The 27,582-nt window shown below is 44.9% G+C and overlaps 1 protein-coding gene across 3 annotated transcripts in view; it reads right to left on the reverse strand.

Annotated features, from left to right (window-relative positions):
• The window catches only part of ENTREP2 (endosomal transmembrane epsin interactor 2), a 260,590-nt gene extending 235,439 nt beyond the window's left edge, over positions 1-25,151 (reverse strand). For all 3 annotated transcript variants that reach the window (XM_074317911.2, XM_074317912.2, XM_074317910.2), the window contains exon 1: positions 24,780-25,151. In XM_074317911.2, the coding sequence (XP_074174012.2) occupies positions 24,780-24,998 (219 nt within the window). In that variant the 5' untranslated portion in view covers positions 24,999-25,151. The remainder of the gene's footprint in view (positions 1-24,779) is intronic.
• Positions 25,152-27,582: the final 2,431 nt, after the last annotated feature.

Consider the following 27,582-nt stretch of genomic DNA (forward strand, 5'->3'; position numbering starts at 1 on the left):
TCCCATCAACTGTCTTCAAAAAGATCACAACAGGATATATAACTAAAACTAAACACTACTGTGTGGACAGAAGGTTGCCTTTCACATGGCTAAGCTGTATGATTAAAATCACCCACAACCACCAAGGCTTCTGGGTGTATCATAAAACGTTCAGTCAGGACAGGTCGATGAGACTGACTGACACACTCTAACATTGCTCTGTCCAAAGTTGCAGCTGACTTTCCAGAACAGCTGTTTCATTTGCACAGATACATAATGCAATTATGGGAAAAGTGAAATTCAGAGATGAACCAGAGAAGATATAGGCATCCAGTAATTTTAAATATGCCTTGAAATTATGCTGTCGATCCTACAAGGGCACAAGAGAGCAAGAACATGAGCATGGAATGTGAAAAGTATCCCGATAAAGGCTGCCAACACAACCATCAATGGCCAAAAGAGATAAGAGAAAAAATTACACTATGAATGAAAAGAGAACTTACGACGCAAACTTTGTGATATTGAAGACAGAATGAAGTATGGGAATAAACATAGCTACCATTGCTCGGATATTTTATGGAAGTCACATTTATTATAGTATTTCTTTTTTTCCACAAAGATGATGCTTAATAGAGGGTGGTCTTCATAACAGAGGGCATGTCGCAGGTCTTATGCTACGGTAATTTATTATGTAACGAGTCAAGTGATTTTTGTCACAATGTAGGAGAGTTGCTGAAGGATACCTTATCTCTCACTTTTTATTAACCCAATGCAAACTCTTCTGATAAAGGTAGAATACTATTGTCGTTGTGTTTTTTTATTAGTCAAATATGGGCATTGTAAATTCAACCTTCGGTCCTACTAATAAACAATTGGAAACAGCTTACAATGTTAATCCTAAGTGGACCCTAAGCATTATTTAACATGTTTTAAGATTGTTGCTTCCTTGTTCTTACCATAAATTAACTTATCTTAAAAGCTAAAATCTTTTAAAAGCGAAGACTTTCCAGGACTTCAAAATAGAATGTAAGCACACTCTAATTTAAAACACAATTCATAACCAAAAGTTAACCCACCGAATCATGATGTCACTTCAGCTCATTTGTCTTTCTTGAAGGCCCAACTGATAACAGATTCATAGATTCATTCATTCTTTCATTCATTCATTCACAAAACAAATATTTCCTGAGTGTCTTACACATGCCACAAGGGATCTGACACATCACACATCCTGAGCCCTTTTTCTACAGTTGAGGAAATTGAGCTCAAAGAGAGTAAGTGATCTGCCCACAGTCACGAGCTAATAAAAATGAGAAATCACAGGTGTGATCAAGTTCCCTCAACTCCAGCCTGATGCATCCTCCCTCCCGTGTGTCTGGAGCAGGCCTCCATCCCAGTCCCCCAGCAGACAGCACTACTTAACAGGTGTTTTCCTCAAATGTGTGGCCACCCAGCATTGTTCAAACACCCCTCCTACATCTCGAGAATATCCCCAAGGCAGACGTAAGACCTCATTTAGTACTCCTGCAGCTAGGGCTTGGGCTGGTGACTCAGCAGTGCCAATCAGGGAGCAGTTTGAGACACTGGGCACAAGTGCAGGAGGCAGCCAGCTTTTGAGGTAGCAGTGGCAGAGCTGCTGGCATTCGACCCCCAGTAAGCTGGGGTGTGTGTGCTGAGCAGTAGCTGCAGAACTGTCTTCGCGTGTCATAGCCCAGTGCTGGGGTCTTGGCACTGGTCCCGGCTACATGGAGTTTTGTGAAATTGGCTAAACTGGACTATTTTTTGCAGCTAAGAATGCTGACTGGCATTACACCTGTGCATTTCATATCCACATATTCAGCAGCCATGCCTGGGAGCTATACTCAAAGGCAAGGAGGCTTTGTTTGAAACTTCTCTATGCATCACAGGATACCAATCCTCCACTATCTATACAAGTCTTACGACTTTAGAAAATATAACTGGTTGTTTTCTATTACAAAGACAATGATGAGAATACTACACTTTTACCAATATGTACTCAATTGTCAAATGCCTCCTTACTTTAAAGAAAAAAGAATGTTAAGAAGAGGCACAGTGAAAAACCAATTAGCAAAATATCCTCGCCCCCAAATCTAACAACAGAGCAAAGCTGCACAGTAGGTTCTCATGGCTCCCAAGCTTCTACCCACCTTGGAAGCAGAAAGCAAGGGAGAAGAAAACAAAATCCTGAGCAATCTCACTAACCGCCCCAACTTAGAAAGAAGCAGAAGAATAACAGCTGACGACAACCTCCAGAGAAGAAGCAGAATTTTCCCCCACACCCCCATGTCATAGCAGAGATGGAGAAAATGCTGTGACTCCCGCAGGGAGGAATGCCAGAAACTCGTTCCTATGGTTACAGAAGGGAAATGTTTAAACAGGACAAAGTAAAAGTAATCGTCTTCTCAATTGGACAGTATGGCGTGGGAAACGTGAAGACATATATATAAGTGCATTCATTGCCTTGTGTGTCCTAGAGGGGAGTCTAAGATAGGACCTAAAATTGGCAGACCTAGAAACAGAGTTTCCAGCTTTAAATTTAGTTACATTTTAACTTCAAATACATTTCACCTTCAGTATTTAAATGTATCAGATGGGGTGGCTTGTATTCAAATACTAAAGTTAAAATGTATCCCCCAAAGAACTAAAAATCAGAATATGAGAGCCCCTCCCTTCTGTGGTCATCACTGAAGCGCCAGCGGCCAAAATGAAGTTCAACCCCTTTGTGACTTGTGACCGGAGCAAGAGCCATAAAAGGCATCTCAGTGCACTTCCCACATTCGCAGGAAGACTATGTCTTCTCCTCTTTCCAAAGAGCAGAGACAAAAGTACAAGGTTTGATCCACGCCTGTCCAAAAGGATGAGGAAATCCAGGTTTATGAGGACACAACAAAGGGCAGCACATTGGCAAAGTGGCCTGGGGTCACAGGAAGAAATATGTCATCTACACTGAATGAGTGCAGAGGGAGCAGGCTAATGGCACAACAGTTCATGGGGGCATTGGCCCCAGCTCGTGGTTATCACCAGACTAAGGCTGGACAAAGACCACAAAAAGATCCTTGAACGTAAAGCCAAATCTCACCAAGCAGGAAAGGAAAAGGGCAAATGTAAGAAACAATTGAGAAGATTCAGGAATAAAGAAATCTTCTATATAGCTTTCATGAAAACGTGTGAAAATGAAAAAGAAGAATATAAGAAACGAAACTCAGAAGATAGAAGGAAAAAAGTGATAATTTTTTCTTTTGCATAGAAGATAGAAGGAAAAATGTGATAATTTTTTCTTTTGCATTCACATAGCAAGCAAACAATAGATACTATTTGAGAATTGCTAAACCAGGAAGTAGATGGCTGTGTGTAATAAATACATAGATTTACCCAAGTAACCACTAGAAAACCTAAAAGGAGACTCTAAACCATCCAATGCACGAGAAGAAAAACACAACATATACACACTCTAAAAACAAAAAAAGGAGGGAAAATGCAATATAAAAAGATAAACTATATGGCAGCCAGGGTGACAGAATTAGAATCCAATATATCTGTGATATCAGTAAGTCCAGATGAGACAAACTTAGTGTTATTGGCAAATGATAGGTTAAAACGAGAAAGCACAAGAGAATCAAATTTTAAGAACCACTCAAAATAGAGTATTTAGCAAATTGACAACTTACAACATTTTTAAATATCTTTTTAAAGAGTTAGAAAACAGGTTGAAAAGAACTCACTCTCAATAACCCCCGAGAGAAATGGCACAACTGGGATTTCACTTAATCAGACATGTGGGTAGAACCCAAAGAAAACTCGCAAACTCTCCCCTGGGGCACAAGAAAGAAAATGAAAAATAATAATACGTTCTTATATTGGAAAGCTCAATGCTGTAAAGTTATTAATTCCCCCAAGTTCATGAATTGACTGCAAACCTATCAAAATACCAAAAGGATTTAGTGCCATACTTTGGAACGTGACGAAATGATTCTAATAGGAAAGCTAACAAAATAAACATGTGAGAATTATCAGGTGGGGTGGCTTGTATTTTCTGAAGACTGGCCATAATAATACCGTGCAACCCCCGTTAGGCGGCAGCGTGACCTTGCCTCTTTTCCCGTCAAGAGGTGGGGGCTATGTCCCCTCCTCTTAAATGTGGGCAGGCTTGTGTCTGCTGCAGCCAACAGAGTACAGAGGCACCGACACCGTGTGACTTCCGAGACGAGGCTGGAAAAGGCCCTCGGCTCCACCGGGTGCCCTACGGACGATTTCTATGAAGGGGACACCCAGCACGTGGGAAGCCCAACTGCTTGAGACCACATGGCTGGAGAGGCCACAAGTAGGCATGTGGCTGAGCTTCCAGCTGCCAGCACATGAGTCGGGCATCTGAGACGTCAAGCCCCCCCAGCACTCAGGCGACCACAGCCCCTGCCGACCTGAGATGCAATTATGAGAACGACCCCACAGAGCCCTTCCAACGTCCTCACCAACAAATTTACGAGGAAGACAAAATACTGGTTTTCAGCTGCTAACTGTGGGGATAATTTGGTTTGCAGCAACAGAAACTGGAATTGCAAATAAATTCAGTTTACGGAAAAGAAGAGGGAAGAACCAGGCAGTCCCATCACATGTTAAAGAGGAATGAACCAGGCTTCCGGTCCAAGATGGCGGCACCGGAAGACCCTGGGCTCACCTCCTCCCAGGGACACACGGACGCCACACCTACAGACAGCAATGGCCCTGAAGAACTGAGGGCTGACCCCTCTGCACACCAAACCAGAGGGGCCGCACAGAAACAGGCGGGAGGGCCGGACACCGCACCGTGGGCACCGCCGCCGCACCCGACACACCGCCCTGCAGTCCGGGCACAATACCGGGAGGGTCTGCGCACGCGCACGCACCCCTCCCCCACCCTGGGCACAGCGTGGGGCACAGGGGGAGGCGGTAACAGTAGTTTTAAGAGCATTGGAAGGAAAGCCATTTAGTAACCCTAGAGCATCAGTCAAGCGGGAGGGGAGCTGCCGGAACTCTCTCTGGGGCGGGGGCGGTGTCGGAGGCCCTGGAGACCGCCCTCTGTGGCCCCCGCCACCCCCTTGACTGCAAGGGCAGGAGCTCCATCCGCGCTGTAGCTGCAGGCCGAGGCCGTCCCGGTGCGCCCAGGCCCACAGCAGCTCGGCAGCTTGTTCCCAGGGCTCCCTGGGGCCCTCCCCTGATCCATCCACAGCTCCCACCCAGGTGTGGCTTGTCCTCCACACCCACTGCAGCGACAGCCCCGGCGGCTTCCCTCCTGGAATCCCTACCGTTTGCAGCCCCTCAGGCTTCAGCTCCAGGTCCCGGTGTGGCTTGTCCTGGGGCTACCGGAGGCCTGAGCCTGCACCAGCTACAACTCCAACTGGCCTGCCAGGCAGTCTGGGTGCAGCTTGCCCCCGTGGCCTGCCCTGGCCTGTGCTGGCTCCAGCTCCAGCGCCAGGTTGCGGTGGGATTGCCCCGCCCCCACTTCCTCGGGCCCACACGCTCCAGCTCCGAGCTGGCCTGACGAAGACCAGCACATGCAGCCTACAAAGGGGTGTCTCCTACATGAGGTCACTCCTTCAAGACCAGCAAGGGTGCTATTTCTCCTAGTTCACAGAAACAACACAGTGAGGCAGTCAAAATGAGGAGGCAGAGAAATATGTTCCAAATGAAAGACCAGGACAAAACCCCAGAAAAAGAACTGAAATGAAACAGACAAGAAATGTATCAGATAAAGGAGTTCAAAACAGTGGTTAGAAGGATGTTCAATGAACTTGGGAAAAGCACAGATGAATTCAGTGAAAACTTCAATGAAGAGATAGAAAACATAAAAAAAGAACCAGTCAGAAATGAAGAATACAATAACTGAAAGGAAGAGTACATTAGATGGAATCAACCGCAGATTAGATGAAGCAGAGAATCACATTGGTGATTTGAAAGACAAGGTAGTAGAAAACACCCAATAGGAACAGCAAAGAGAAAAAAGAATTTAAAAAAAAAAGATAGTTTCAGAGACCTCTGGGATAACAAGCGTACCAACATTAGAAGCATCGAGGTCGCAGAAGGAGAAAAGAGAGAGAAAGGGACAGAAAACGTATTTAAAGAAATAATGGCTGAAAACTTCCCCAACCTGAAGGAAACAGACATCTGGGTCCAGGAAGCACAGAGAGTCCCAAACAAGGTGAACCCAACGAGGCCAAGACACATCATAATTAAAATTCCAAAAGTTAAACCAACAAGGATTTTTTAAACTTCGAAGTTGGAAATAAACAGAAACAAATACCTGTATACCAAATGGGTAACAACCATATCAAAGAAACATGGAAAAGAGAGAATCCAAATAACTTTTAGCTCCAGTACTTTCACTCCCTTCAGTCTGGAGATAAAAGGACCAAAAGAACTACAAAGAAAATTTCGATTTGACTTAATAGGTGAGTAGGTTTATTAATAGTGGTATGGGTATAGTAATTCTGAAACAACTGTATGTGTGTTGCAGAACTGAGCAAAGGAGAAAAATACAGTGATTTTTCGGGAGCCAGGCTTCTCACGGTGAAAGGAGCTACAAACAGGAAATGGTGAATGGCAAGAATAATATGAAATGGCTCTCTTCCCTCATCTGTCCACTGAAAGGCCATGAACAGTGACACTTCAGTGGCAACACGCACACCTACCTTCTCGGTCTCGGGTTCTCCCCACTAACAAGAACCAGGGGTCCTTGGCAAAATGGCTGAGTCCATGGCTGGGGCTCGGAGACTAAGCTGGACCATCTTGTGCCAGAAGTAAGAAAGTGCTCAAAGAATGAGGCACAGAAGCCAGCTTGAAGGAGGTCCCACTGGCCAAATCAGGGACAATTTGAGCATCAAAGTAAGTAATGATAGTAATGGATTATGACCCATTGAATAAAATCGGGATCCACGGATCCATGTTGACCAAAGTAAATAAATAAGAGAGAGGAAAGACCCTTACAGTAAAATGTTAACTAAGAAATGCAGAAGGAGTGATAAAGTTTAAAAATCACTATCTGACAATCATAGTAATTTGACTCAGGCACAGCCATCAATGTATTTTCGGGAACAGGATATTCACAGAGCTTCAAATAATCTCCCCACAGGTTAGGTATTAATTACAAAGGGGAAAATAGTAACTTTACAATAGAGAAACTCGGAGGACACATCCAGGACTTGGCGGTCGAAGTTAACAGCACCAATATGGGACCAAGTCACAATCGCCTGCCACCTGATAGGATCAATGAGAAGAACAGGGTGTCCCTTCTAGGGTACACCTGCCACCTATGCATAACCTGAACCTAAGGAAGTATCAAACGAACCCAAATCATGGGACTTTCTACAAAATCACTGGCCCCATCTTTTCAAAATGATAAAGTTGAAAAGAACAAAGAAAGACTAAGACTCATCCAAATGAAGGAAGGCTAAAAAGATGTGACAACCGAAAGACAACAGCTGGTCTCGGATTGGATCGTGGACCTGAACAATTCTACTACAGAGGACAAGTAGGACTATGCGTGAAATCTGAATAAATCTGTGGGTTAGAAAAGAAAGAGGAAAGGAAGGCAGGGAGGGAGAGAGGGAGGCAGAGAGGGAGGAAGGAAAGAGGGAAGGGAGGGAAAGAGGAAGGAACCATAATGAATCAAAGAAAGTCATTCACTGATTCATCTAACAAATGTATTTGAATGTCTACAGGTCCACTGCAGGCTGGGCTTTACAGACACAAACCCTTGTCTTTATGGGGTTTAGACTTTAGGGACACAGACAAACTAATTTCAGGTAGCATGAAGTACTCTGAAGGGAAATAAAAACGGGGAAGAGAGTAGAAAGTGTGGCCAAGTAGTGAGTGCAGGCCTCTCTGAGAAGGTAATGAGGAAGGTGCCCAATGCAGGGTTGGGGGCCTTCTCGATGCTGGATTTGTAAACTGTACAGTCTGATTGGGGGGCACTATGCAAACTCTGTCTCAGTCTAAAATGCATGTACCCCTTGGCCTAGAACTCTGTGGACTAGGAGATACCCTATGGAGAGTCCTCCCCAACTTAGCAATATCCTTTTCAAGTAGGTTTTACTAGAAATAAAAGTGGCCAAAGTGTCAGCTCAATGGGAGCTTATTAAATAAATTACATTATAGTCATTCAGCAGAGCACCATAAAAGACTTTAGAAAAAGTAGCTGAGTTACATATACTAATAAACAGACAAGACACGTTGAGTCAGAACACAGCCTCTCTCCTGACTCCCCCATGGTCTGAAAGAAAGCCTCTTTCCTTAGGACACCTCTGGGGAGAAGACGGGGGTGGGGGGAAAAGGAGGGGCACTGAGACTTCTCACTTTGTACCTCTCTGATTCGCTGGAAGTTTCTAACAAGAAGCTGTAGATGGTTCACTTGTAAAAGCCCCAAAGGGTTATCTGGGCCCTGAATGCAAACGTGTGACAGCTTCTCCCCAAAGGAAGAATCAAGGCTGCCAGACAGGTTGGTTTTCTCTCTGGGTAGTCTCCATATTTTCAAAAATGAACTTAATGGTATCTTTTAAATAACGAGAGAGAGAGAGAGAGAGAGAGAGAGAGAGAGAGAGAGAGAGAGAGCTCTCTAACAACAAAATATGAAACCAGGTGTCTGGTTTGAGGAACTGGAAGAAATGGGTGCGGGGGTGAAGATGAGGACCTCAGTTTGGGACATCCTGCATTTGAGGTGCCTGTGACATGTCCAAATGAGATGGGGGTTCAGGAGGAGGCAAGTGACTGTCTCCAGTACAAAGAACTCTGTGAGTGACAGAAGTGGCCACTGGTGCAGGAAGAGGTGTCTGGGCCAAGTAATGACCGCCTGGGAGGCATAGCTCATCGTGCTCCATCTTTCAGAGCCAGCCCTACCCTTGGGTTGTCCACTGCAGAGGTGTACGTCACAGGACAATGGGATGTTATCACGCCCAGGGAGCGTGGCTTTGCCCCTTGCTGCCTCTGCCCCCACCTCACCTTGGCTTTGGGGGGTCCTGAGAATCCTCTGAGACTGGGCTATGGTCTGCATAGGGCCCCCCTATGGATGGTCCATCCTATAGCGTCATCTAAGGGACTCTCTTTGCCCACCATCAAGGGCCCTCATGACAGGCACCCTGACTCTACACCCCCAGCTCCTTTTGACACACCTCACATCCACACGGAAACTTCCAGATGTCTTTATTCCACACACATTCCATGGGAAATCTCAGGCCCAATCCTTTAGACCAGAGGTTCGCAGACTATAGCCCTTGGGCAAAATCTGTAATTTTTGTGAACAGAGTTTCGTTAGACTAGAGCTCCACCCATTCATTTATGAAGTATCTATGGATGCTTTCACGCGGCAATGACACAGCTGAGTATCGAAACAGAGACCGTCTGGCCACAAAGCCTAAACTATTTAGCTCCCTGTATAGAAAGGTTTCTAACCCTGGTCTGGCCATTTCCGTCCTCCAGGGCTACCTTATGGCTTCTTCATGCTGGAGGACGCCAGCCTGATGTGGTGGGGTTCTGTCACCCATCTGGCTTCTACCATGTGGAGTGGCATGGGGTGCTGTCATGCTATGTCCCTGAACTCCGGCTCCTGGGAGGTCTTCCCAACCCCAGAGGGTTTTCCACGCCTGCTTCCTTTCTGCTGGATGAGATGCCCCTGCCATAGCACCCTCTGTCCTACCAACATGGCGCTGACGAGTGAAAGCATTTCCGGGCCTTTAAGCTCTGCTCTCAGTATATAAAGGAAGTCATGCCTTTTCTCTTGCAACAGAGCCTGGTTTTCATGACTGTAGTTTCTCTAGAGACTCAAGAAAGTCAGTATTGAGACTCAAAGCTGCATAATGAGTGTTTCGTTCGAGAGAGTACCTGCTCTTCCCCCAAAGCAATGATTATCCTGGATTTAATGAGTGGAAAAGCTGCAGCGTAATATGACTCACAGATACTTTTTAAATGGGTCAGTTTACATTTTCAAAAATATTATTCATGCAATAACTAAAGTGGGGTCCAAAAGTTTACACCAGGCGGTGGGAAGAGGGGTATGGAAAAGTCGGGCGGGACTCCAGCTGGCTGGAGGCAGGTCCGCTGTCCTGCCTCAGACTCTGTGAGCTGCTCCCTGGAGTCTCCTGATGAGGTGACAAATTTGGGGGAAGAGGAAAAACAGAAGACCCTTGAAATTTATGGGAGAGAGTTGCGATCAGTTACCAGCAGAGGACACAGGGGCAAGAGGCTCAGATGAGTGTGTGTGTGGGAGGGAAGGCTTTAGAGAGCTCGGATGTTCTGCACTGATGAGCCACAGGTCCCAAGAGCAAAAGCAAGACACGGGCCCAACGGTAAGTGACCAAAGGCTGTCTGTAGAACTATGGATGGACCTCGGGCTCCCAGACCCCATGCCCTCGCCCCAGCGCTTACAGCATCGGTGTTTGTGTTCAGGCACAACCAAAAGAAATGAGCTTTCTACCTCTGTTGCTTCCAAAGTGAGAATTCCTGCTCCAGAGCAGACTGTCTTCAGAGAAGCCCAAGAGATGGGAGGAGAGGCCGTGAGCTGATTCCCAGCTCAAGTGTCTAAAGGGGATGGATGCTGCCAGTGATATGCCCGGCCCACATCTGGACAGGGGGAAATCAGGCCCTCGTTCCATGGGGAGCACAGAAAGGGAGAAGAAAACATGCGAAGACCTCAATGAATGAAGTAGTCCTTCAAGTCTCACCACCAAAGACGACCACGAATCACCAGGCCAACAAGGAAAATCAAAAACACAAAAGAGGACGATCTAGAAGAATAAACAGAAAAACTGACCCTCGATCAAACAGAAAATTCACAAAGAAGACAACTTCTTTTACTTCATTCCGATTAGTACCCCGAGGTAGAAATGAAAACATCATGTAACCAGAAAATACGACATTACTCAGAACACTCAGCAGAAAATGTGAAAGAGGTCATCACTGTTTTGACTGTACTTACTGGATAAGTACAGTCAGCTGGTCTATTGCGATCGCGTCAGGGACCACCGTGCCGTCAGCCAAACCAGAATAAAATGTACCAACCAGCAATTAATGTCGAGCAGGGCTAGTGTCTGGGGCAGACCAGGGGGTCACCAGTACCGACATGTCAGATGGTTTATAGAAAATGTCCAGATTGATGGCTTTGCACCTGATTTCTCTAGGTTTTTGTTTCTGAACCTGGTCGTGTAGCCTAGTTTGGGCTTCATGGACAGAGGACAAAAAGGACCGACCCCTCCTCCGATGAGCTTCTTGCTCTCAAATATCTTGACACCTCACAATTGGGAGTCAAAGCACGTCCTGTGGGACAAAGGACACTGGGAGGTGCCCTGAGTGGCCTGACATTGGCCTGTACTTCTCTCCGGCTGCACGGTACCCCTCCCTTGTGAAAGCCTTACCCAAGCCCACCCTCCTGAGTCTTCTCAGCCCTTTCTGTTATATATCCCTGTGTCATTTGTACAATTACTTTGTAAAGTTTCAATAGATGGTGAAGCTGAGCTGAAGCAATCTCTCAGTTAATAAAGTAAAAGGTAATGACATGGAAAATAAGAGAATAAAGTTAAGATACCTAGAAGACCGACACAGGAGGTCAGTCAACACACAGGAGTTCCAGAAGAAAAAGAACAGAGGAAATAGAAATGAGAAAATAATCAAAGAACAAACTTTCCAGCATTAAAGATGGGACACACTGAGTGTCACTAAATACTGCAAAATATCAGGACACCAAGAACAAAGAGTAAACCCTAGAAGCTTTCAGAAAGGAACACCAGGCTAGGTCACCAACAAAAGGAGATGAGCTAATTGGCATCAGAGATGAAGATAGTGACGTGCCTGCCACCAAAGACGTAACAACAGAAAAGCTGATAATATTTAACTTTGAGGAATGGGGAAGGTCGGAGCTGAGAGACAGATTTCGAATTCCAATTTGTACCCTTCCATGCTGTTTGAATTTCCATGAAACGAAATAGATAATACTTTTATCATTACCATCATCGTCTCCATCGTAAAATACATGGAGACAAATATAATGTGTTTTCACTAGAACACGTGATATCAGGGCTCAGTCTGCCCCCCAAAAACAGTGTTTCTTTCTCTTAAACTCTGATTCCTGTCATCTCACCTGAGAGACATGCCATCTGGACGACAGGTACAGTGACAGGTCTCACTCTTGAAGTCATCGGGCAAGTGCCTTGCTCAGGGGTTTTTGGCTTTTGGTGTTGGTTTTATTATTGATTATATAGCAAGAAAAAAAGTATGGTGAAATACGTATATTGACACATTCTCTTTTTTCGAGAGAAAGTCAATCTTGAAGAGAATCTTTTACCACTAGGTGTGACAGACCTATAGCTCAGGTAATCCGCTTACACGTCTTATGTTCTCCCCTTGTCTTGAAAAGACTTGGCTCTGAGCCTCACACCGTTTCTTGGCAAGCACGGAGGGGACGCAGGGGACATTGAGGCTGGATGTAATGAACCGGCAGGTGAGAAGCAGTGTTTCTTTGCCTTTTCCTGAGATTGAGTCAAAAATTAGTCTCTAAAAAGGCAGTGTTCTTTTGTGAACAGCTGAAAAGAAGTTTGTGGGGTATATAAGTTTTAAAAATCTATTTTTTTCAAATCAGAGGATTCTGACGAGTACATGCCCATGGTGGCTAAGCTTTGCATTATGCAACATGGAATATAGGGATTATTATCACCGTCCTTTCAAATTCTGCTGAGGGTTCCAAAAATGTATTTCAAAATCGCTGTCACAGCCATTATTGATGATTTCTCATTACAGACAAGAGGTCACACTTGTCTTGTAATTAGATAACTTCAAGATTTTTCAAATAAAAATTTGCTTTTTCAAGGCATTCCACATTTCCCACCATTTTCTCTGTAAAAGAATGAGCTTAAATTTTAAGAAGTTATTTTAGAACAGCGGATCTGCAGGTCTACGTGATAATTACAGAACAGGTTCCAGGAGTTGTTATCATGTCCTCAATACTTGACTCTGTCCCCCCCAAAAAAGGCCAGTGTCCCCAATTCCCATGGGCTCATTAATCCCTGTCCACCTTACTGCACTGAACCCCTTAGGTACAACACACAGTTTCATCCATAGTTGGACAGATTGCGGATAAGAGCAGGCCATGATTATAAACTATAAACAAACTATACAGTTGACCCTCAAATCACACAGTTTTGAACAGCACGGGTCCAGTTATATGCAGATTTTTTTCATTAAATACTGTAAATGTATTTTCTCTTCCTTATAATTTTATTAATAACATTTTCTCAGGCTCACGTTATTGTAAGAATACCACATATAATACATGTAACGTACAAAATACGTGTTAATCAACTGTTCGTGTGATTGTTAAGGCTTCTGGTCAATAGCATGCTATTAGTTAAGTTTCTGAGGAGCCAAAATGTTCAAAGCCCATTTTCAAATGTTCAAATGTTCAAAGCCCATTTTCTTTCCAGATGAGCCAGGAACAGACAATGGTGCCAAAGGCTTCTTCCTGTGGGGTGACAGGAACGGAGGGGTGGGAAGGCACGAAAAACAGATTTTTGACTGCACAGGGGGGATGGGGGGGTCAACGCCCCTAACGCCTGTGTTGTTTAAGGGTCAACTGTAATTCCAAAACATGACATGAATTTTGATTGGTCCAAGTGCCTAAAAGCAGCAATAGAATTCATATAGGCCTGAACCTGGGCATGCTGGGGACAGTGGGCCTGGAAACCACACCTTCACTAGACATCACACCTGGTCTCTGGAAAGGCAGGCCCTGGGGCTACACCTGGCCGGCACGCGGGCCGGCCCCTGTCCAGAGCCCCCAGAAGAGCCAGCAGGAGCCATTACACATACTGCCCTGTGAGAACGGCAGAGAGGCTTCACAAGACAGAGCCTTCACCAGACAACGTTCTCAGCAGCAGGGGCCCATGGGGACCCCGGGAGGGTGTGGTCCCCAGCTGGAGGAAGCCCTGGGCTGGCCTCTGCGATGTCCACCCAGGTCTCTCCTCCCACAGCTGTCACCCGGACACCAGCTCGGGAAGGGCAAAGGGCCTTGTGAGAGGTCTGAACTCATCAAAAAGGTGGAAGTGATATGGAGGCTTTGCTGTATTTTCTGGAATCTTCAAAGAAACCACAGGATACAGAGCTTTTTGACCTTTTCAAGATTCAAATTCAAAATACCCCATTAAAGACTGAAGTATGGAGCAAGAAAAAATTCTCCCTCCCGTACTCAAATTATGTAAACTATAGAATGTTCAAAGCCCATTTTCTTTCCAGATGAGCCAGGAACAGACAATGGTGCCAAAGGCTTCTTCCTGTGGGGTGACAGGAACGGAGGGGTGGGAAGGCACGAAAAACAGATGTATACTATATTATGACAAAAGGTTTCATCCGTAAATATGCTCATAAACATTTACACACAAAACAATATAAAATTAAAACACAGAAAAGGAAGTCAGAGAAATACAAGAACTCAAAATATAGAGGGATGATTTTCATACACCAGGCAAACAATGGCACGTATCACATAGACAAAAATAAAATAAAATAGTAAAAAAATCAAATTTGAAAAACAGAAGCATGTGCTGATGTTTTTTAAAAAAACTGGTAAATTATGAAAAGTAGAAATGGGTGGCCTAATGGCTCAGTTGGTTAGAGCGTGAGCTCTCAACAACAAGTTTGCGGGTTCGATTCCCATATGGGATGGTGGGCTGTGCCCCCTGCAACTAAAGATTGAAAACGGCAACTGGATTTGGAGCTGAGCTGCACCCTCCACAACTAGATTGAAGGACAATGACTTGGAGCTGATGGACCCTGGAAAGACACACTGTTCCCCAGTATTCCCCAATAACATTAAAAAAAATAATAATTTTTTTAAAAATGTAGAAATGTTACAAGTGACGTTCACTGCTGACCATATCAAGTAAAACAAGAGATCAGTAACAAACTAATGACACCCAACCTCTACCTCTCAGAAAGAACTAATTACTAATTAAGAAACATTCTTCTACAGAACCCCAAGATCCAAGAAAAAAAGCAAAACCAAAATTATAAACATCTAACAATTAATGTAAATGGGAGAACTCTGTATTGAAATCTGTGCTACAAATATGCCTATACTCAGAATAAAATTTTAACAAAGTAATTGCTTTTATTATTTAAAAAAGAATGAAATATATATATTAAAGATGCAACTGACAAATCTATAAAACAAAATGGAGGAGGAGCGGAATAAGGATAAAAAGTGGAAATTAATGAACTAGAAATGATTCTAACAGAAAGCAAATGACAATTTTTAAGAAGTAGGAAAAAAAAAAAAAAGCCAAAACTTGCTGAAGACGACAGCTTGAATAGACTAATATGTAAGACAATTATTAAGCACCTATGGTTTAGAATAGACACTAGGCTTTACAGACAAGAGGTCTAACTTACACAGAACAGCTCTCCTTATGCTAGTCCACAGAACAATATGGAAAGCTCACCAATTTATTTTACAAAGCCAGCACAGCCTAACAAGCCTTACTGCAGCGGGAGCAGGGCTCTAGAAGAGGGTAAACAGGGTCTAATATATGGTGATGGAAGGAGAACTGATTCTGGGTGGTGAACACACAATATGAGATATAGATAATGTATTACAGAATTGTACACCTGAAATCTATGTAACTTTATTAATAATTGTCTCTCCAATAAACTTTAATTTAAAGAAGGAAAAAAAAAGACTTACTACAGTGTAAACTTGTGTGCATGTATGAACACAGGCTCCAAGCCAATTTTTTATGTGACTGTACAAGCCAACATCTTAATAGCACATGGATTCCAACCGTATGTTAGAAGAATAAGTGATAAGGATTTTTCCAGAAATCCAAGGGCAATTCAACATTAAAAAAATCTATCAATATACTGCAGTACATCAATTACTGCGAGAGAAAAACCAAGAGATTATAGAAACATGACTGAAAACGTCTGAAAAAATTGTTAGCCATTCTTTATAAGAATTCTAAACAGAAGGAAACCACCTGCGTATGACTTCTAAATTCCTAATTTGAATACTGGACAGTAGAGCAGGCGGTGGAAACATTTATAAAGAACATTTTGGGGACAACTGGCAAAATTTGAATATGGACTGTGGATAGCGTTGTATCAGTATTAAATTTGCTGACATTTATTATCGCTCCATGTTTATGTCACGTTTTTGTATTTAGGAAATATATGTCTCAGTATTTAGGGACAAAGGGGCAAGAGGTCTGCAATGTACTCAAAAGTGATTCAGAAAAAAATCTGTAGACGGATGTATCAATCAATCATCAACTGATCAATTTAGGAGTCTGGAAATGAAAACGCAAATGGGGCAAAATATTAATAACTGGTGAACCTGGGTTAAGGATAAATGGGAGTCTTTGTACTTTTCTTGCAACTTTTCTGCAAGTTTGAAATTATAGCAAACTTTAAGTCATCAAAATTACCTATCTATTAAGACCTAAAAGCAAATAGCAGATGAAATTAAAGCCAAACAATCTAGAGCAAGACGTCAGTGTTTCTCTCCACATTTTCAACATTAAGGTTTTAATTAATGCAGTAAGGGAAAGGAGTAGCATATGAAACAAATACTGAGCTATGAAGACGATTGACCAAAAAGAAACAAAATTACTTATAGATGGTATGGATGTAGATATGGAAAGCACAGACGTTTACTTAAAAGTGGAATGAATCATTTCCAAGCAGGAGAGAAATAAACAAAAGTCATCAGTTTCTCTGGATAGGAGCAGCAAGTCGTGAAGAGGGGAAATCACAGGGACGACACAAAGAGAACCAACGAAATGTGGGAGTCCATTTAACAAGAAAGGTACAGGCGCCCTATGACAAAACCTTGGAACGCTTTATCTGTTCAAATAGTTAACACGCATGTTAAAAATTGCATCGAGACGCAAAACACAAAGATACGGCATTACACTGTACTGTGAAAAAGCAGGAATGTATGAATTCTGTCTTGTCTGACACCAAGTGAGACATCGTTTCCAGTCCTTATATTTTTAGCTTTCCTAAAGCTCTTCATTTTAGGCCTGTCTCTGGGTCTTGCTTTGTTCGTCAACTTGAAACTCTTTTTCAAACTAAGTTAATCCCATTTACATATATTATCAATAAAGTCTATACGTTTGGCATCACCTTTGCCTGAATTTTAACCTTATTTTGAAACAGACGCACAGACACAAAGTCCATTGGTACGTGGGCTGCTGTCTCTGCTTGCTGGGTCTCTCTCTCCACTCCTTTCGGTGTGTAGGAAGGATTCCAGTTCTAGCTACTACTTTTATATCATTACCTTATATCATTATCCTTAGGAATCTCTTCTTTCGGACATTATTACCTCACTACTACCGTGTTTCCCCGAAAATAAGACCTAGCTGGACCATCAGCTCTAATGCGTCTTTTGGAGCAAAAATTAATATAAGATCCGGTCTTATATTATGTTAGATAAGACCCAGTCTCATATTATAGTAAAATAAGACCGGGTCTTAACGTTAATTTTTGCTCCAAAAGACGCATTAGAGCTGATGGTCCAACTGGGCCTTATTTTCAGGGAAACACGGTTTGAGTAATAATGCAATTAGCTACTTACTGTGTCTTCCTCTCTCCTGCTCTTCCCAAACCCTCAATTTTTGTCACTAGTACTAATCTGGTGTTAATCTTTCTAGTCTTAAGTAAACTTAACCTTCTGCTGCTGGCTTTGTCAGCTTCAAAACACCGCTTTTTATTCCTATGTCCACCAATGTGACAATTCAGAAGCTTGTTCTACTTTGCTTTATCTCCTCCCTTTTATTGTTTTAGTTGTATAATTGTATATAACCAGAACATGTGGCACTTATGTATTAATTTGTCCCCTTATCACTATATTTTTGCTTTAGTTTTATAGTTAAATATAGTCATCCGTCATCCCCAGAATTTATGAAAAGCCTTACTAATTATCTCATAGTTTTCTGAAGTTTATTCTCTAGTAAACTCTGTAGAAAGGGTTCCTGGGGACAATATTTCTGGAGTTCTTGCAAATTCAAAACTGTATGTCTGCGGCTTTATATTTAAATGATACGCATCCTTTCCGGAGGGGGCAGGCACCAAAGAAGCATCCTTTCTGATCGGAGGAGCTTGGTACCAAGAAGACAGGACGAAGCCGGTTGCTGCTCTCTCTCTCTTTGTCCACCCACTGCCTGGCCCCTACGCCAGTGGAGGCACAGGAAGTGCACAGTAGGGCAAGGTTAAGCCCACCATCCTTGATGCACTGGGTAAGGGGAGCCCCAGGGAGGCAGACAACACCCTCAAGACCACAGAGAGGGAGCTGGCTAGGAAAAGAGATCCCTAAAATCTGTTTACGAACTCGTGGGCTCATTCCCACGTGTGCATGTGTAGATACGACCCTAAATAGAATGTAAAGATGTTGGATAGATCACCAGCCCCAAAGCCAGGTTGGTCACTCAGAGCCCCAGGTATGGGATGGGTCTGAATAGCCCTGCAAAGACTTCCAACTGACATGAGAACCACATGCATAGAAGGTGGGTCAGAATGTGGTCTAAAGCCAAGAAGATGTACCCCCAGCTAAAACAAAAACAGCAACATTCTCCATAGAATTCAAACAATATCCAGAGAATACTCAGAATGTCTGGGATACAATCCAAAGGTACTCGTCATATACAGAATCAGGAGAATGTCAGCTTCCACAGGAAAACACAATCAATGATAGATTTCGGAATTATCAAAACTGTTAAAAGTAGTGACAATAATAAGGCTCCAGTAAGAAAGGAAGTAATTTCAGAAATGAATGAAAAGCTACAAACACTAAGGGGGAAAATAGGAGCTACAAAGGGGAACCCGATGGAAATTTTTAAAACTGAAAATTATAATAACCAACGTGAAAAATTCACTGGATGAGTTTGATAGCAGAATGGAGATGAAAGTAGAGTCAGTCAATCCACATGGGAGCAACAATTTAAATTACCATGGATTTCTCACCAGAAAACATGGAGGACAGAAGGAACTGGAACATTTTTAAAGGCTGAAAGAGAAAACTGCCAACCCATAATTCTATAACCAGTGAAAATGCCCTTCAGGAACAAAGGTGAAGTAAAGGCATCCTAGGTAAGAAAAACGAAGAATTCATTGCAGCAGACTTGCTCTAAAAGCACTGCTACAGGAAATTGTTCAGACAGAAGGCAAATGATATCAGAAGAAATCTAGACTATCCAGAATGAAGAACAAAACAAATGGTGAAAATTCAATAGACTATTCTCCTATTGAATTCTTTAAAGCAAGTGTAATACTGTCTGAAAGAGTTTTTGATACAAGTAGATGTAGTACACAAGATAAATTTTATAAGATAAGTAAGAGAATTACAACATAAATGAGAGACCTAAGCGGTAATAAATTTTCTGCATTTTACTTGAATGAAATAATGATTCTATGCAGGCAGTCAAAATTTAAGTATATATATACTGTAACCTATGGAACAACTAGTAAAAATACAAAGAAATATAGTTAAAAACAGGAGATGAATTAAACTGTCGTGATTAAATAAGATTCCAAACAAACCAAAAGAAGGCAGGAAAGGGGAAACAGAAGAACAAAAAAGGAAGGGAACAAAAAGGGGGCGGGGAGGTAGATCCAAACTAAACTATATCAACAATTACATTAAATGTAAATGGTCCAACACATCAATTAACAACAGAAATTGTCAGATCTTTATTTTTAAAAGATTCAACTGCATGCTATCTACAAGGAACTCATTACGAACATAATGATGAAGGTAAGTTAAAAGTCTGAGAAATAGTTTTAACATGGGAACAGATATACCATGAAACAATAAGCAAAGGAAATCTGGAATGGCTATTTTAATACCAGACAAATTAGACTTCAGAGCAAAAAAAATTTAACAGGGATAAAAAGAGACATTACATAATAATAAAAGTATCAATTTATAAGAAAAAATATCGTAACTATATATGGTGACTGATGTTAACTAGACTCATAGTGGTGATCATTTCGTAATAGAAGCAAATATGGAATCATTATGTTGTACACCTGTAACTAATATAACGTTTATGTCAGTTATACCTCAATTTAAAAAAAAAAGAGAGAGAGAGAGTAAAACTGAATAGTGTGCAAAACAGAACCACATGTAGATAGGAACTTTGTCTGAAAGCAAATAAAGTTAGGGCCTTTTTTCATACCATACACAAAATAAATTCTAGATGAATTAAAATTTGAATGTAAAAAAATAAAATGAAAACATTGGAAGGAAATGTAATAGAATATCCATGTGATCTCTGTAATGACGACTTTCTAACTAAGAGAAAAGAATCTAGAAATTGTAAAAGAGAAAACAAATAGAAATGATTCCATGAGAAGTTTTTAAATTATCCATATGGCAAAAGACACCCAAAATTAAGCCAAATGACAAATGAAAAACTGCCAGAAAATATGTGCAACATACAAGAGAGGTAATCACGAAAACTCTGATCACATGAAAACAATGAAATGTTTTCCTTCTATCAGAAAAATAAAAATGTTAAGGATGGCAAATATATTTTGCTGGTATTCGGGTACAAAAGGGCATTCTGATGTAATGCTTCTGTGGGTAGGAGTGAATAAAATTGTTTGTGGAATTAATAAGGCCAAAACTAACAGAATTCCGAATCGGAATACCCCGGCACCTACGGCTAGATAAGCAGCATTGTTTGTAGACACACAGAACTAATATGACCAGAATATTCCCAGGAGGAGAATAAATGAATAAATTATAATAATTCATATTACAGACTCTTACACAGTCATTAAAAATAATGGGATTAATAATAAGAGTGGGTTGTGGCTGAGCATATTTATTATACACGAAATAAAAAAGAAGTCACAGAGTAAGGTGTGCGATATAAACTTTTTTGGAAATTAAAAAAAAGAAACATATTCTGCATCTACAGAAATTCTACTTTTTTCATGTAAAGGAAAGTGGGAAAGGACCCCATGAAGCAACACAAGTAATACAGGTGACTTATGAACGTAGAACTGGGACAGAAGGCACTGGTGCGCGCGTGTGTGTGTGTGTGTGTGTGTGTGTGTGTGTACACGCTTCATTGTTTTTAGTTATTGCAACAAGCATATATTGCTTTAGGAGTAGGAAAAAATCCAATGCCATTGCTCACACACACACGTACGTATACAGCTGGCTCCCAGTGACTGTCTTTATCAACAGATGTAACTGACAGTGTGGGAAACCTACAATGTGCTTGTTAGTTGTTAATGTCCTGGCGTTAAAAAATATTAAAAAAAAAAAAAAAAGATAAGCCTAGACGTCCACCCAGCTCCATCCAGACAGATGTCCACTGAGCTCCATGAGTCTTTTCTGATCTGTTCACACACACGGTCATCTCTCAACAGGGGCCGCACGTGCATCCACGAAGCTACTGATCCCTTAACTCCAAGCTGGGTGGCAGGGACCTGGGACAGGAAAGCCATTTGCAGGCAGTCCTCAAACGAGGACCCTCGGGCCAGACCTGCGGCACCTCACCTGTCTCCGTCTTCGCCAAGACCCACCCCTGAGTAATTAAACGTCCTCAACTTCCCTAATGTAATGCCGCCCCAATTTCTCTTGACTCTGCATCTTTCCACACCGTCTGTGCTTTTCCTTAGAAACAGAGGGTGTGACCTCCTCGTGGAGGCTTGACCTTTGACCTTTTCCTCAATGGCCTCTGCCTCTGCCTAGGGGGCAGTTAAGTCTAATGGTTAAAACTGTGGCCTCAAAAGCCAGAGCATCTGAGTTCAAACCTGCCACTGGCCACTTCTTAGCTGAGTGACCTGGGGCAAGTGTGATGACTAATTTTATGTGCCCATGTGACTGGGCTGAGGGAGGTCCAGGCAGCTGGTAGGACATTATTTCTGGGTGTGTCTGGGACGCTGTCCCCAGAAGAGATAAGCATTTGGATCCGGAGACTGTATTAACAGGTTGTCTTCTGGACCCGCACTCTCTCTGACTGAGCTCAGGCATCTGTCTCCTCCCGCCCTGGGAGGTCAGGACCCCCGCTTCTCAGTCCGGACTCCCTGCCCCAGGGGCCCTCCAGTTCGCAAGCGTTTGGACTAAACGCCACCAGCTTCCCTGGGTCTCCAGCTTGCAGACGGCAGATGGTGGGACTTCTCGGCTTCCACACCGTGTCAGCCAATCCTTCTATCGCATCTCCTGTTGCATATGTATGTGGAGATATATTCTGTTGGTTCTGCTTCCCTGTAAGACCTTGACTAACACAAGTGACTCAATCCCTCTTCACCGCCGCGTACTCAGCAGAAGCTGAGGCTTAGCACCCAGACGACCTCAGCGCTACTCCATTCTACCCTCTAGGGCAACTCAGAGGCCCGGGTCCAAATGCCAGTGACGGAACCACCCACGAGTGTGAGCGCCGGGGCTGGGATGACATGGGCTGTCACACCACGTAAGCCACTCCGCTGGACGTCAGGTACACAGTATGTGCTCAAGCAATGCGAGCTGTTTTTCTCACGTAGAGCTTTTCCTTACACAGAGGAGAGTTCTTTCCACAATGGCTCCTCACTGTGTACAAACCACAGAGAAGGCCCCGAAACCTAGAGATTTCCAGAGAGCCCACACCTCTCATGGCAGAAGGCACAGGGGACCAGAGTATGGTCCCCACAGAGCAGATTTCATTATACAGCCAGCCGCCTCCCCGGTCACCATTCAGAAATAAAAAGCATCCTTGCAAGGTGGTCTCAGAGGGCAGGGAGCAGTGTTACAACTCACAGCCACACACTAACGGGCAAACCTGGCCCCACGTCACTGTAACCAACCACCATCGCTGCAAAGGGCAGAGATAATAATAATAATAATAATAATAATAATAATAATAAACACGGTATATACTGTTTGGAAAGGATTTTAAAGGTGCTTGTCAGACAAAGTTTGAAAAACGAAAACAAGACCATGAGAAAGTGGATGTAAGGGTGAGAGAGTGGGGGGTGGACGGAAAGCAGAAGTTACCTTAAAATCTCTAGGACGTACGCAGGGCTCTGCTCAGTGTTATTCCCACAGCCCAGAGGAATGTCTGCACAGAACAGACATGTGTGGAATTACTCCCCATCATGCAAAGTTAGAACTAATAGGTAATCGCCACTGAAAGGAATAACACTGGAAAAACAAACTGAATTATGGTTTCACGTATTTATTTAACTGTAGAGTAAAATGGAGTGAATGAACATTTTCCCCATAAACAGCTTTTCTACGGTATCCAGTGAATATTCTCCCTTTCAGGGTTGTTATTTAAAGGCAGCTCTTTTTCCATGCCCTTTGAGAGCACCAAAACCATAGCTAAGGCTTAATGGGGGAAGGGGACTCAGGGAGGAGCCAGGAAGTGAAACTAACTTACCAGTCTGCCACCTGTAGGCTGGTTCCAGCAGACATAAATAAACCTCAGTGCCCACTAGACAGACAACGTGAAAACAATGCATATTAAATAACGCTAAAAATTGAGCAACAGATGTGTAAAGACTATATATAGCGGTCCATCTGAATCATGGCTCCCAATTCCTGCCTCCAGCCTCCTCTCTCTGATGTGAGTACCCGGAGCTGTGGCCGTACGTTCTGTTTCCTAATCAGCTCTCCAGACGCACCCTTGGTCTGAAATAAGCTTTGAAAATTAATACCCCCATTAGGATGAACAACCGCACCTGTATCGATTAGAGTGTCAGAGGGTCAGTTCTGCTCAGATCTCATTTTAAAAGCCATGCAAGGGACTTAGAGAACAAAGGCCATTACAAAAAAAAAAAATCAACAACAAGCAAGGCTGGGCAGAATTTGGAAAATGCAAAACTCAAGAACAAATAGCAAGCATTCGTTACAGAAGCCTGGATTGGATTTCTGGGGATGGAATTAAAACATACTGAGTTTACAGTTAAGCCTACGAGACGTACTTCAGCCCCATAAACGCAATGTAGTTACAGATCTCAAGAGTTCCCAGAGCAGGCGCCTCTCCTTATAAATATCTGTGCTGCTTATGTTTCCTGTTTCCATGAGTCCGTTCTTTATTAATATGAGAGGAAAGCAACTTTCATCAAAAGGCTATAAAATGACACACAAAAAAATTAACTCTTGGAGACAATCCCTTCTTTTAATAGAGATTTCCCGGTGGTTTTCTCCTATGGAGGTTTGTTAGTCGCTGGCTTCTCTAATTCGGGTCAACAGCCTACAACTCGGTCACCCTCGCGGTCTCAGAAAACACGCCCCTGGACGCCGGCTGCAGGTCGCCTGCCCAGTCCCGCCGCCCACCGAGCATGCCGTCCGGGCGGACGCGGGAAACGCGAAGTCCGGGACCCGAGTCGGGGAGCGGCCGCAGGCGGGCCGGTGGGTCCCCGCCGCCAAGACTGACCCGCAACCTGATAGGTCGCGCCCCAAGCCCTCCGCCCCAGGGCGCGCCGCCGCCATGGACCGGGTTCGGATCCCGCCTCCTCGCCCGGGTCACCGCCGCTTGGCGCGCAGAGTTCCCGAGGGCCCAGCCGCCGGTCCGACGCGCGCGCGCTGCCCACCCTCACTCGGGGTCCCCGAGGCCGCTGCGGGCTCGGCGGAGGGCTGGCACCCGGCTTCCGCCTCCTCTAAGAAAAGTAACTCCGGCGTCAGCGACAGGAAAGGGAAAGGATGCTTCCAGAGCGGTGAGTGGGGTCCCCGGAGTTTGGAACTGCACCCCGCGCTGCAGCGCCTCGGCCCGGCGTTCGCGCCCCGAACTTGGCGCCCTCGCCCGGAGCACCTTCCCCGCCCAGCCGCGGACACTCACCGAGAAGCCGGCCCAGAAGGGGCAGGAGTGGCGGACGCGGGCCGAGGTGGTGAGCGCCAGCGCGGCGAAGCTGACGGCCACGATGAGGCAGCCGAGCGCCATCTGCGTGGCCCCGAGCGCCAGCACTATGCGGGAGCGGCCCGGGCACTCGCGCAGGCGGGACAGGCTGCGGGGCAGCGCGGCGGGGCGCGGCGCGCGGGGACCGCCGACCGGAGGCATCGCGCCGGCGCCGCCTCTCCTCACACAGGGTCCGAGGCAAGTTGCGCCGGCTGCGGGGACGGCCTCCCTGCGGGCTGCGGGGACTGCGGCGGCCGCGCGCCGGGAGCCGGCCGGGCCGGGCGGGGAGCCGGGCGCCCGCAGCCCCCGCCGGTGCCCGCGCCCATGCCGCCGCCGCCGCTCCGCAGGGCCGTCCGCCTGCCCGTCCGCCCGCCCGCCGCGCGGCGCTGCGCCCTCTCCCGCCCGCCCCGCGCGCTCCCCGGCCCGAGCGCGGGCGCGAGCCGCCGGCGCGCGCTGGGCCGGGACCCGAGCGGGCCGGAGCGGCCGGGCGCAGGTGCGGTCCCCGCCGCCGCGCCGGGTCCCCGAGAGGGGCGTGGGCACCACAGGAGGGGCACGGGCGATGGCAGCAGCCTCCGCGGCGAAGCCCTCGGCGGGCGGTGCTGAAGGGGCCTGGGAGCCGGGCCCGCGGGCTAGCCGAGCCGCAGGGGCCGAGCCGCCGGCCCAGCCTGAGGCCAGCCCGGGATGGGCGCGCGCCTTGGTGGCAGAGGGGACCGCGGAGACCGCCTGGCCGGGCGGGGAGCCGAGCGGAGGTGAATGCCGAGCGCTCGGCCCCAGGTGTGGCGGGTTGGGGCCTCTCTCCAGTGCGCAATTCCAAGATCCCAGATGCCGCTTTTCTGCAGTTCCATAATTTCCCTAGCCAGCCCTGAAGGACTGGGCATTTAAAACATTCCTAGTGCACAAACGGATGTCTCTTCCCCCACTTTTCATTTGCAGGGCTTCTGATGCAAGTAAAAAGTTTGGACTTAAAACAAACGGCACAAAACGAATTTAAATGAACCATATCATTAAAGACCTATTAAATCATCACCAGTCCCTTTTGGCAGTAGAAGGTTTCAAATACCTGATTATTGGCTTCCTGGGAGTACCAAGAAAGTTTGGAAGTTTGGATTGTCGTAAATCGCCTTGTGGCCCCAGGCGGATGTGACAACTTTAAGATGGCTGGTGTTCAAAAGCCTGTGTTGATATATTAAGAGACCCAGGAGTGTCAGGAAGTCTGAAGGGGTGAGACATAAAATGGTCAAGTTCATAGTACTCAAGGGAAATGGTAGGTTATCCACCCACAGCCTGTAGCAGAACTGAGGGAGTCCCCTGTTGGATCAGAATCCCTGCAGAGCCTCACCCCCAAATATCTCAGTTGCTGGTGCTTGAAATTTCAACATGAGAGATATTGATTCCAGTGGGGCTTGATGAGTCTCTATTAAAATGCAAATTCCTCTTGAAGGGTCAATAGCTCAAGCCTTTATCAGCCAACACCTTGGCAGGGATGGGATTAATTTTCCAGTTTAATGGGACGGCCCAGGGATGAACGGGGGTGAGGAATTCCGCTGATAAAGTGGCTGACCTCAAAATGCTGGCCTGTGGCCAAAGCTGCCTCCTTCCAGGCTTATCTATAACACAACCGAGCCTCCCCCGGCATGTTTAGAGCACTGGAGTACAAATTCAAATTTCCTGGAGAAGTTCTCTATCTAGAAATGCGCAGGGCAGTGCTTTCTGAGGGCTTGGAGCAATGCTAAAAGCTCAAAGCAAGATCCTGGACTGCCAGGAAGTTAGGTTCTCACTATCCTCACCTCACTCCCGTCATTCATTTATTCACACCTGCATCAAAAGTTCACACAGGGCTCTAAGCACCAGGCTCTCTTGTAGGCTCTTGGAGTACATCAGTGATTGAAACCCTCAAACCACTTGAGAAAAACAGACAAGCGTGACAGATAAGTAAATTACAGAGTTCATTGGCATTATGTAGCATTCAAAAAATACGTTAAACACCCACTCTGTGCCAGACACTGAGGATATAAGCAGGAGCTAAAACAGAGAACTCCCGCTCTAGTGGGGAGGCTGGCAGCACACGGGTGATTGCTCCAAGGCCAACGGTGAGCTGGCTGTGTTACGGAGGATTCCATGTGGTGCCAAAAGACAGATAACGAGGAGGTTTGGAAAGAGCTTTCTGACCACATGTAGAAAATGGATGGAGGGATGCACAAGGGAATGTAGGGCTGGGATGGTGTTGCTGTCATCCAGGCGAGAGGCGACAGTGTTTTGTATTAAGGTAGGTGGCAGAGGGATCCAGAACTGGGTGGGTTGGAGCGATGTTTGAGTGGTGTCAGTGATGAATTAAATGTAGACTAAAAGTATAGGGGGGGTACCAGTTGACACACGGTGGGAAGAGTCATCAAATGTTGGACACCTCCCATTTACGTATTCGAGGTGCTTCCAAATATATGTGAGCAATGCCTTCTATTTATAAATAAATGGTGTGGAAAGAGAGTTTTGGGCAGGGGAGCAGGAGATTTAGTGTAGGTGGGTTAGGGGAGGGATTTACCTTCTCTAGAAATTGGATTTGGGGGGGAGAAGGCAAGAATGACCCAGGAATTAAAATTACTTGGCCATTATAAAAATCAATTCTGTATTTTAGAGCCTTTTGAAATGCTGTTGTATTAAAGGCAATGGCCAAAGTTACCTTGATAAACAGGAAGTAGAAATAATTCAAGTGTGTCAGTTTCATGAAAGTGAATCCTAAAGGAAGGGA

The sequence above is a fragment of the Rhinolophus sinicus genome, chromosome 13 (assembly GCF_057876585.1).
Source record: "Rhinolophus sinicus isolate RSI-liver-muscle chromosome 13, RSI-T2T, whole genome shotgun sequence".
NCBI lineage: Eukaryota > Metazoa > Chordata > Mammalia > Chiroptera > Rhinolophidae > Rhinolophus > Rhinolophus sinicus.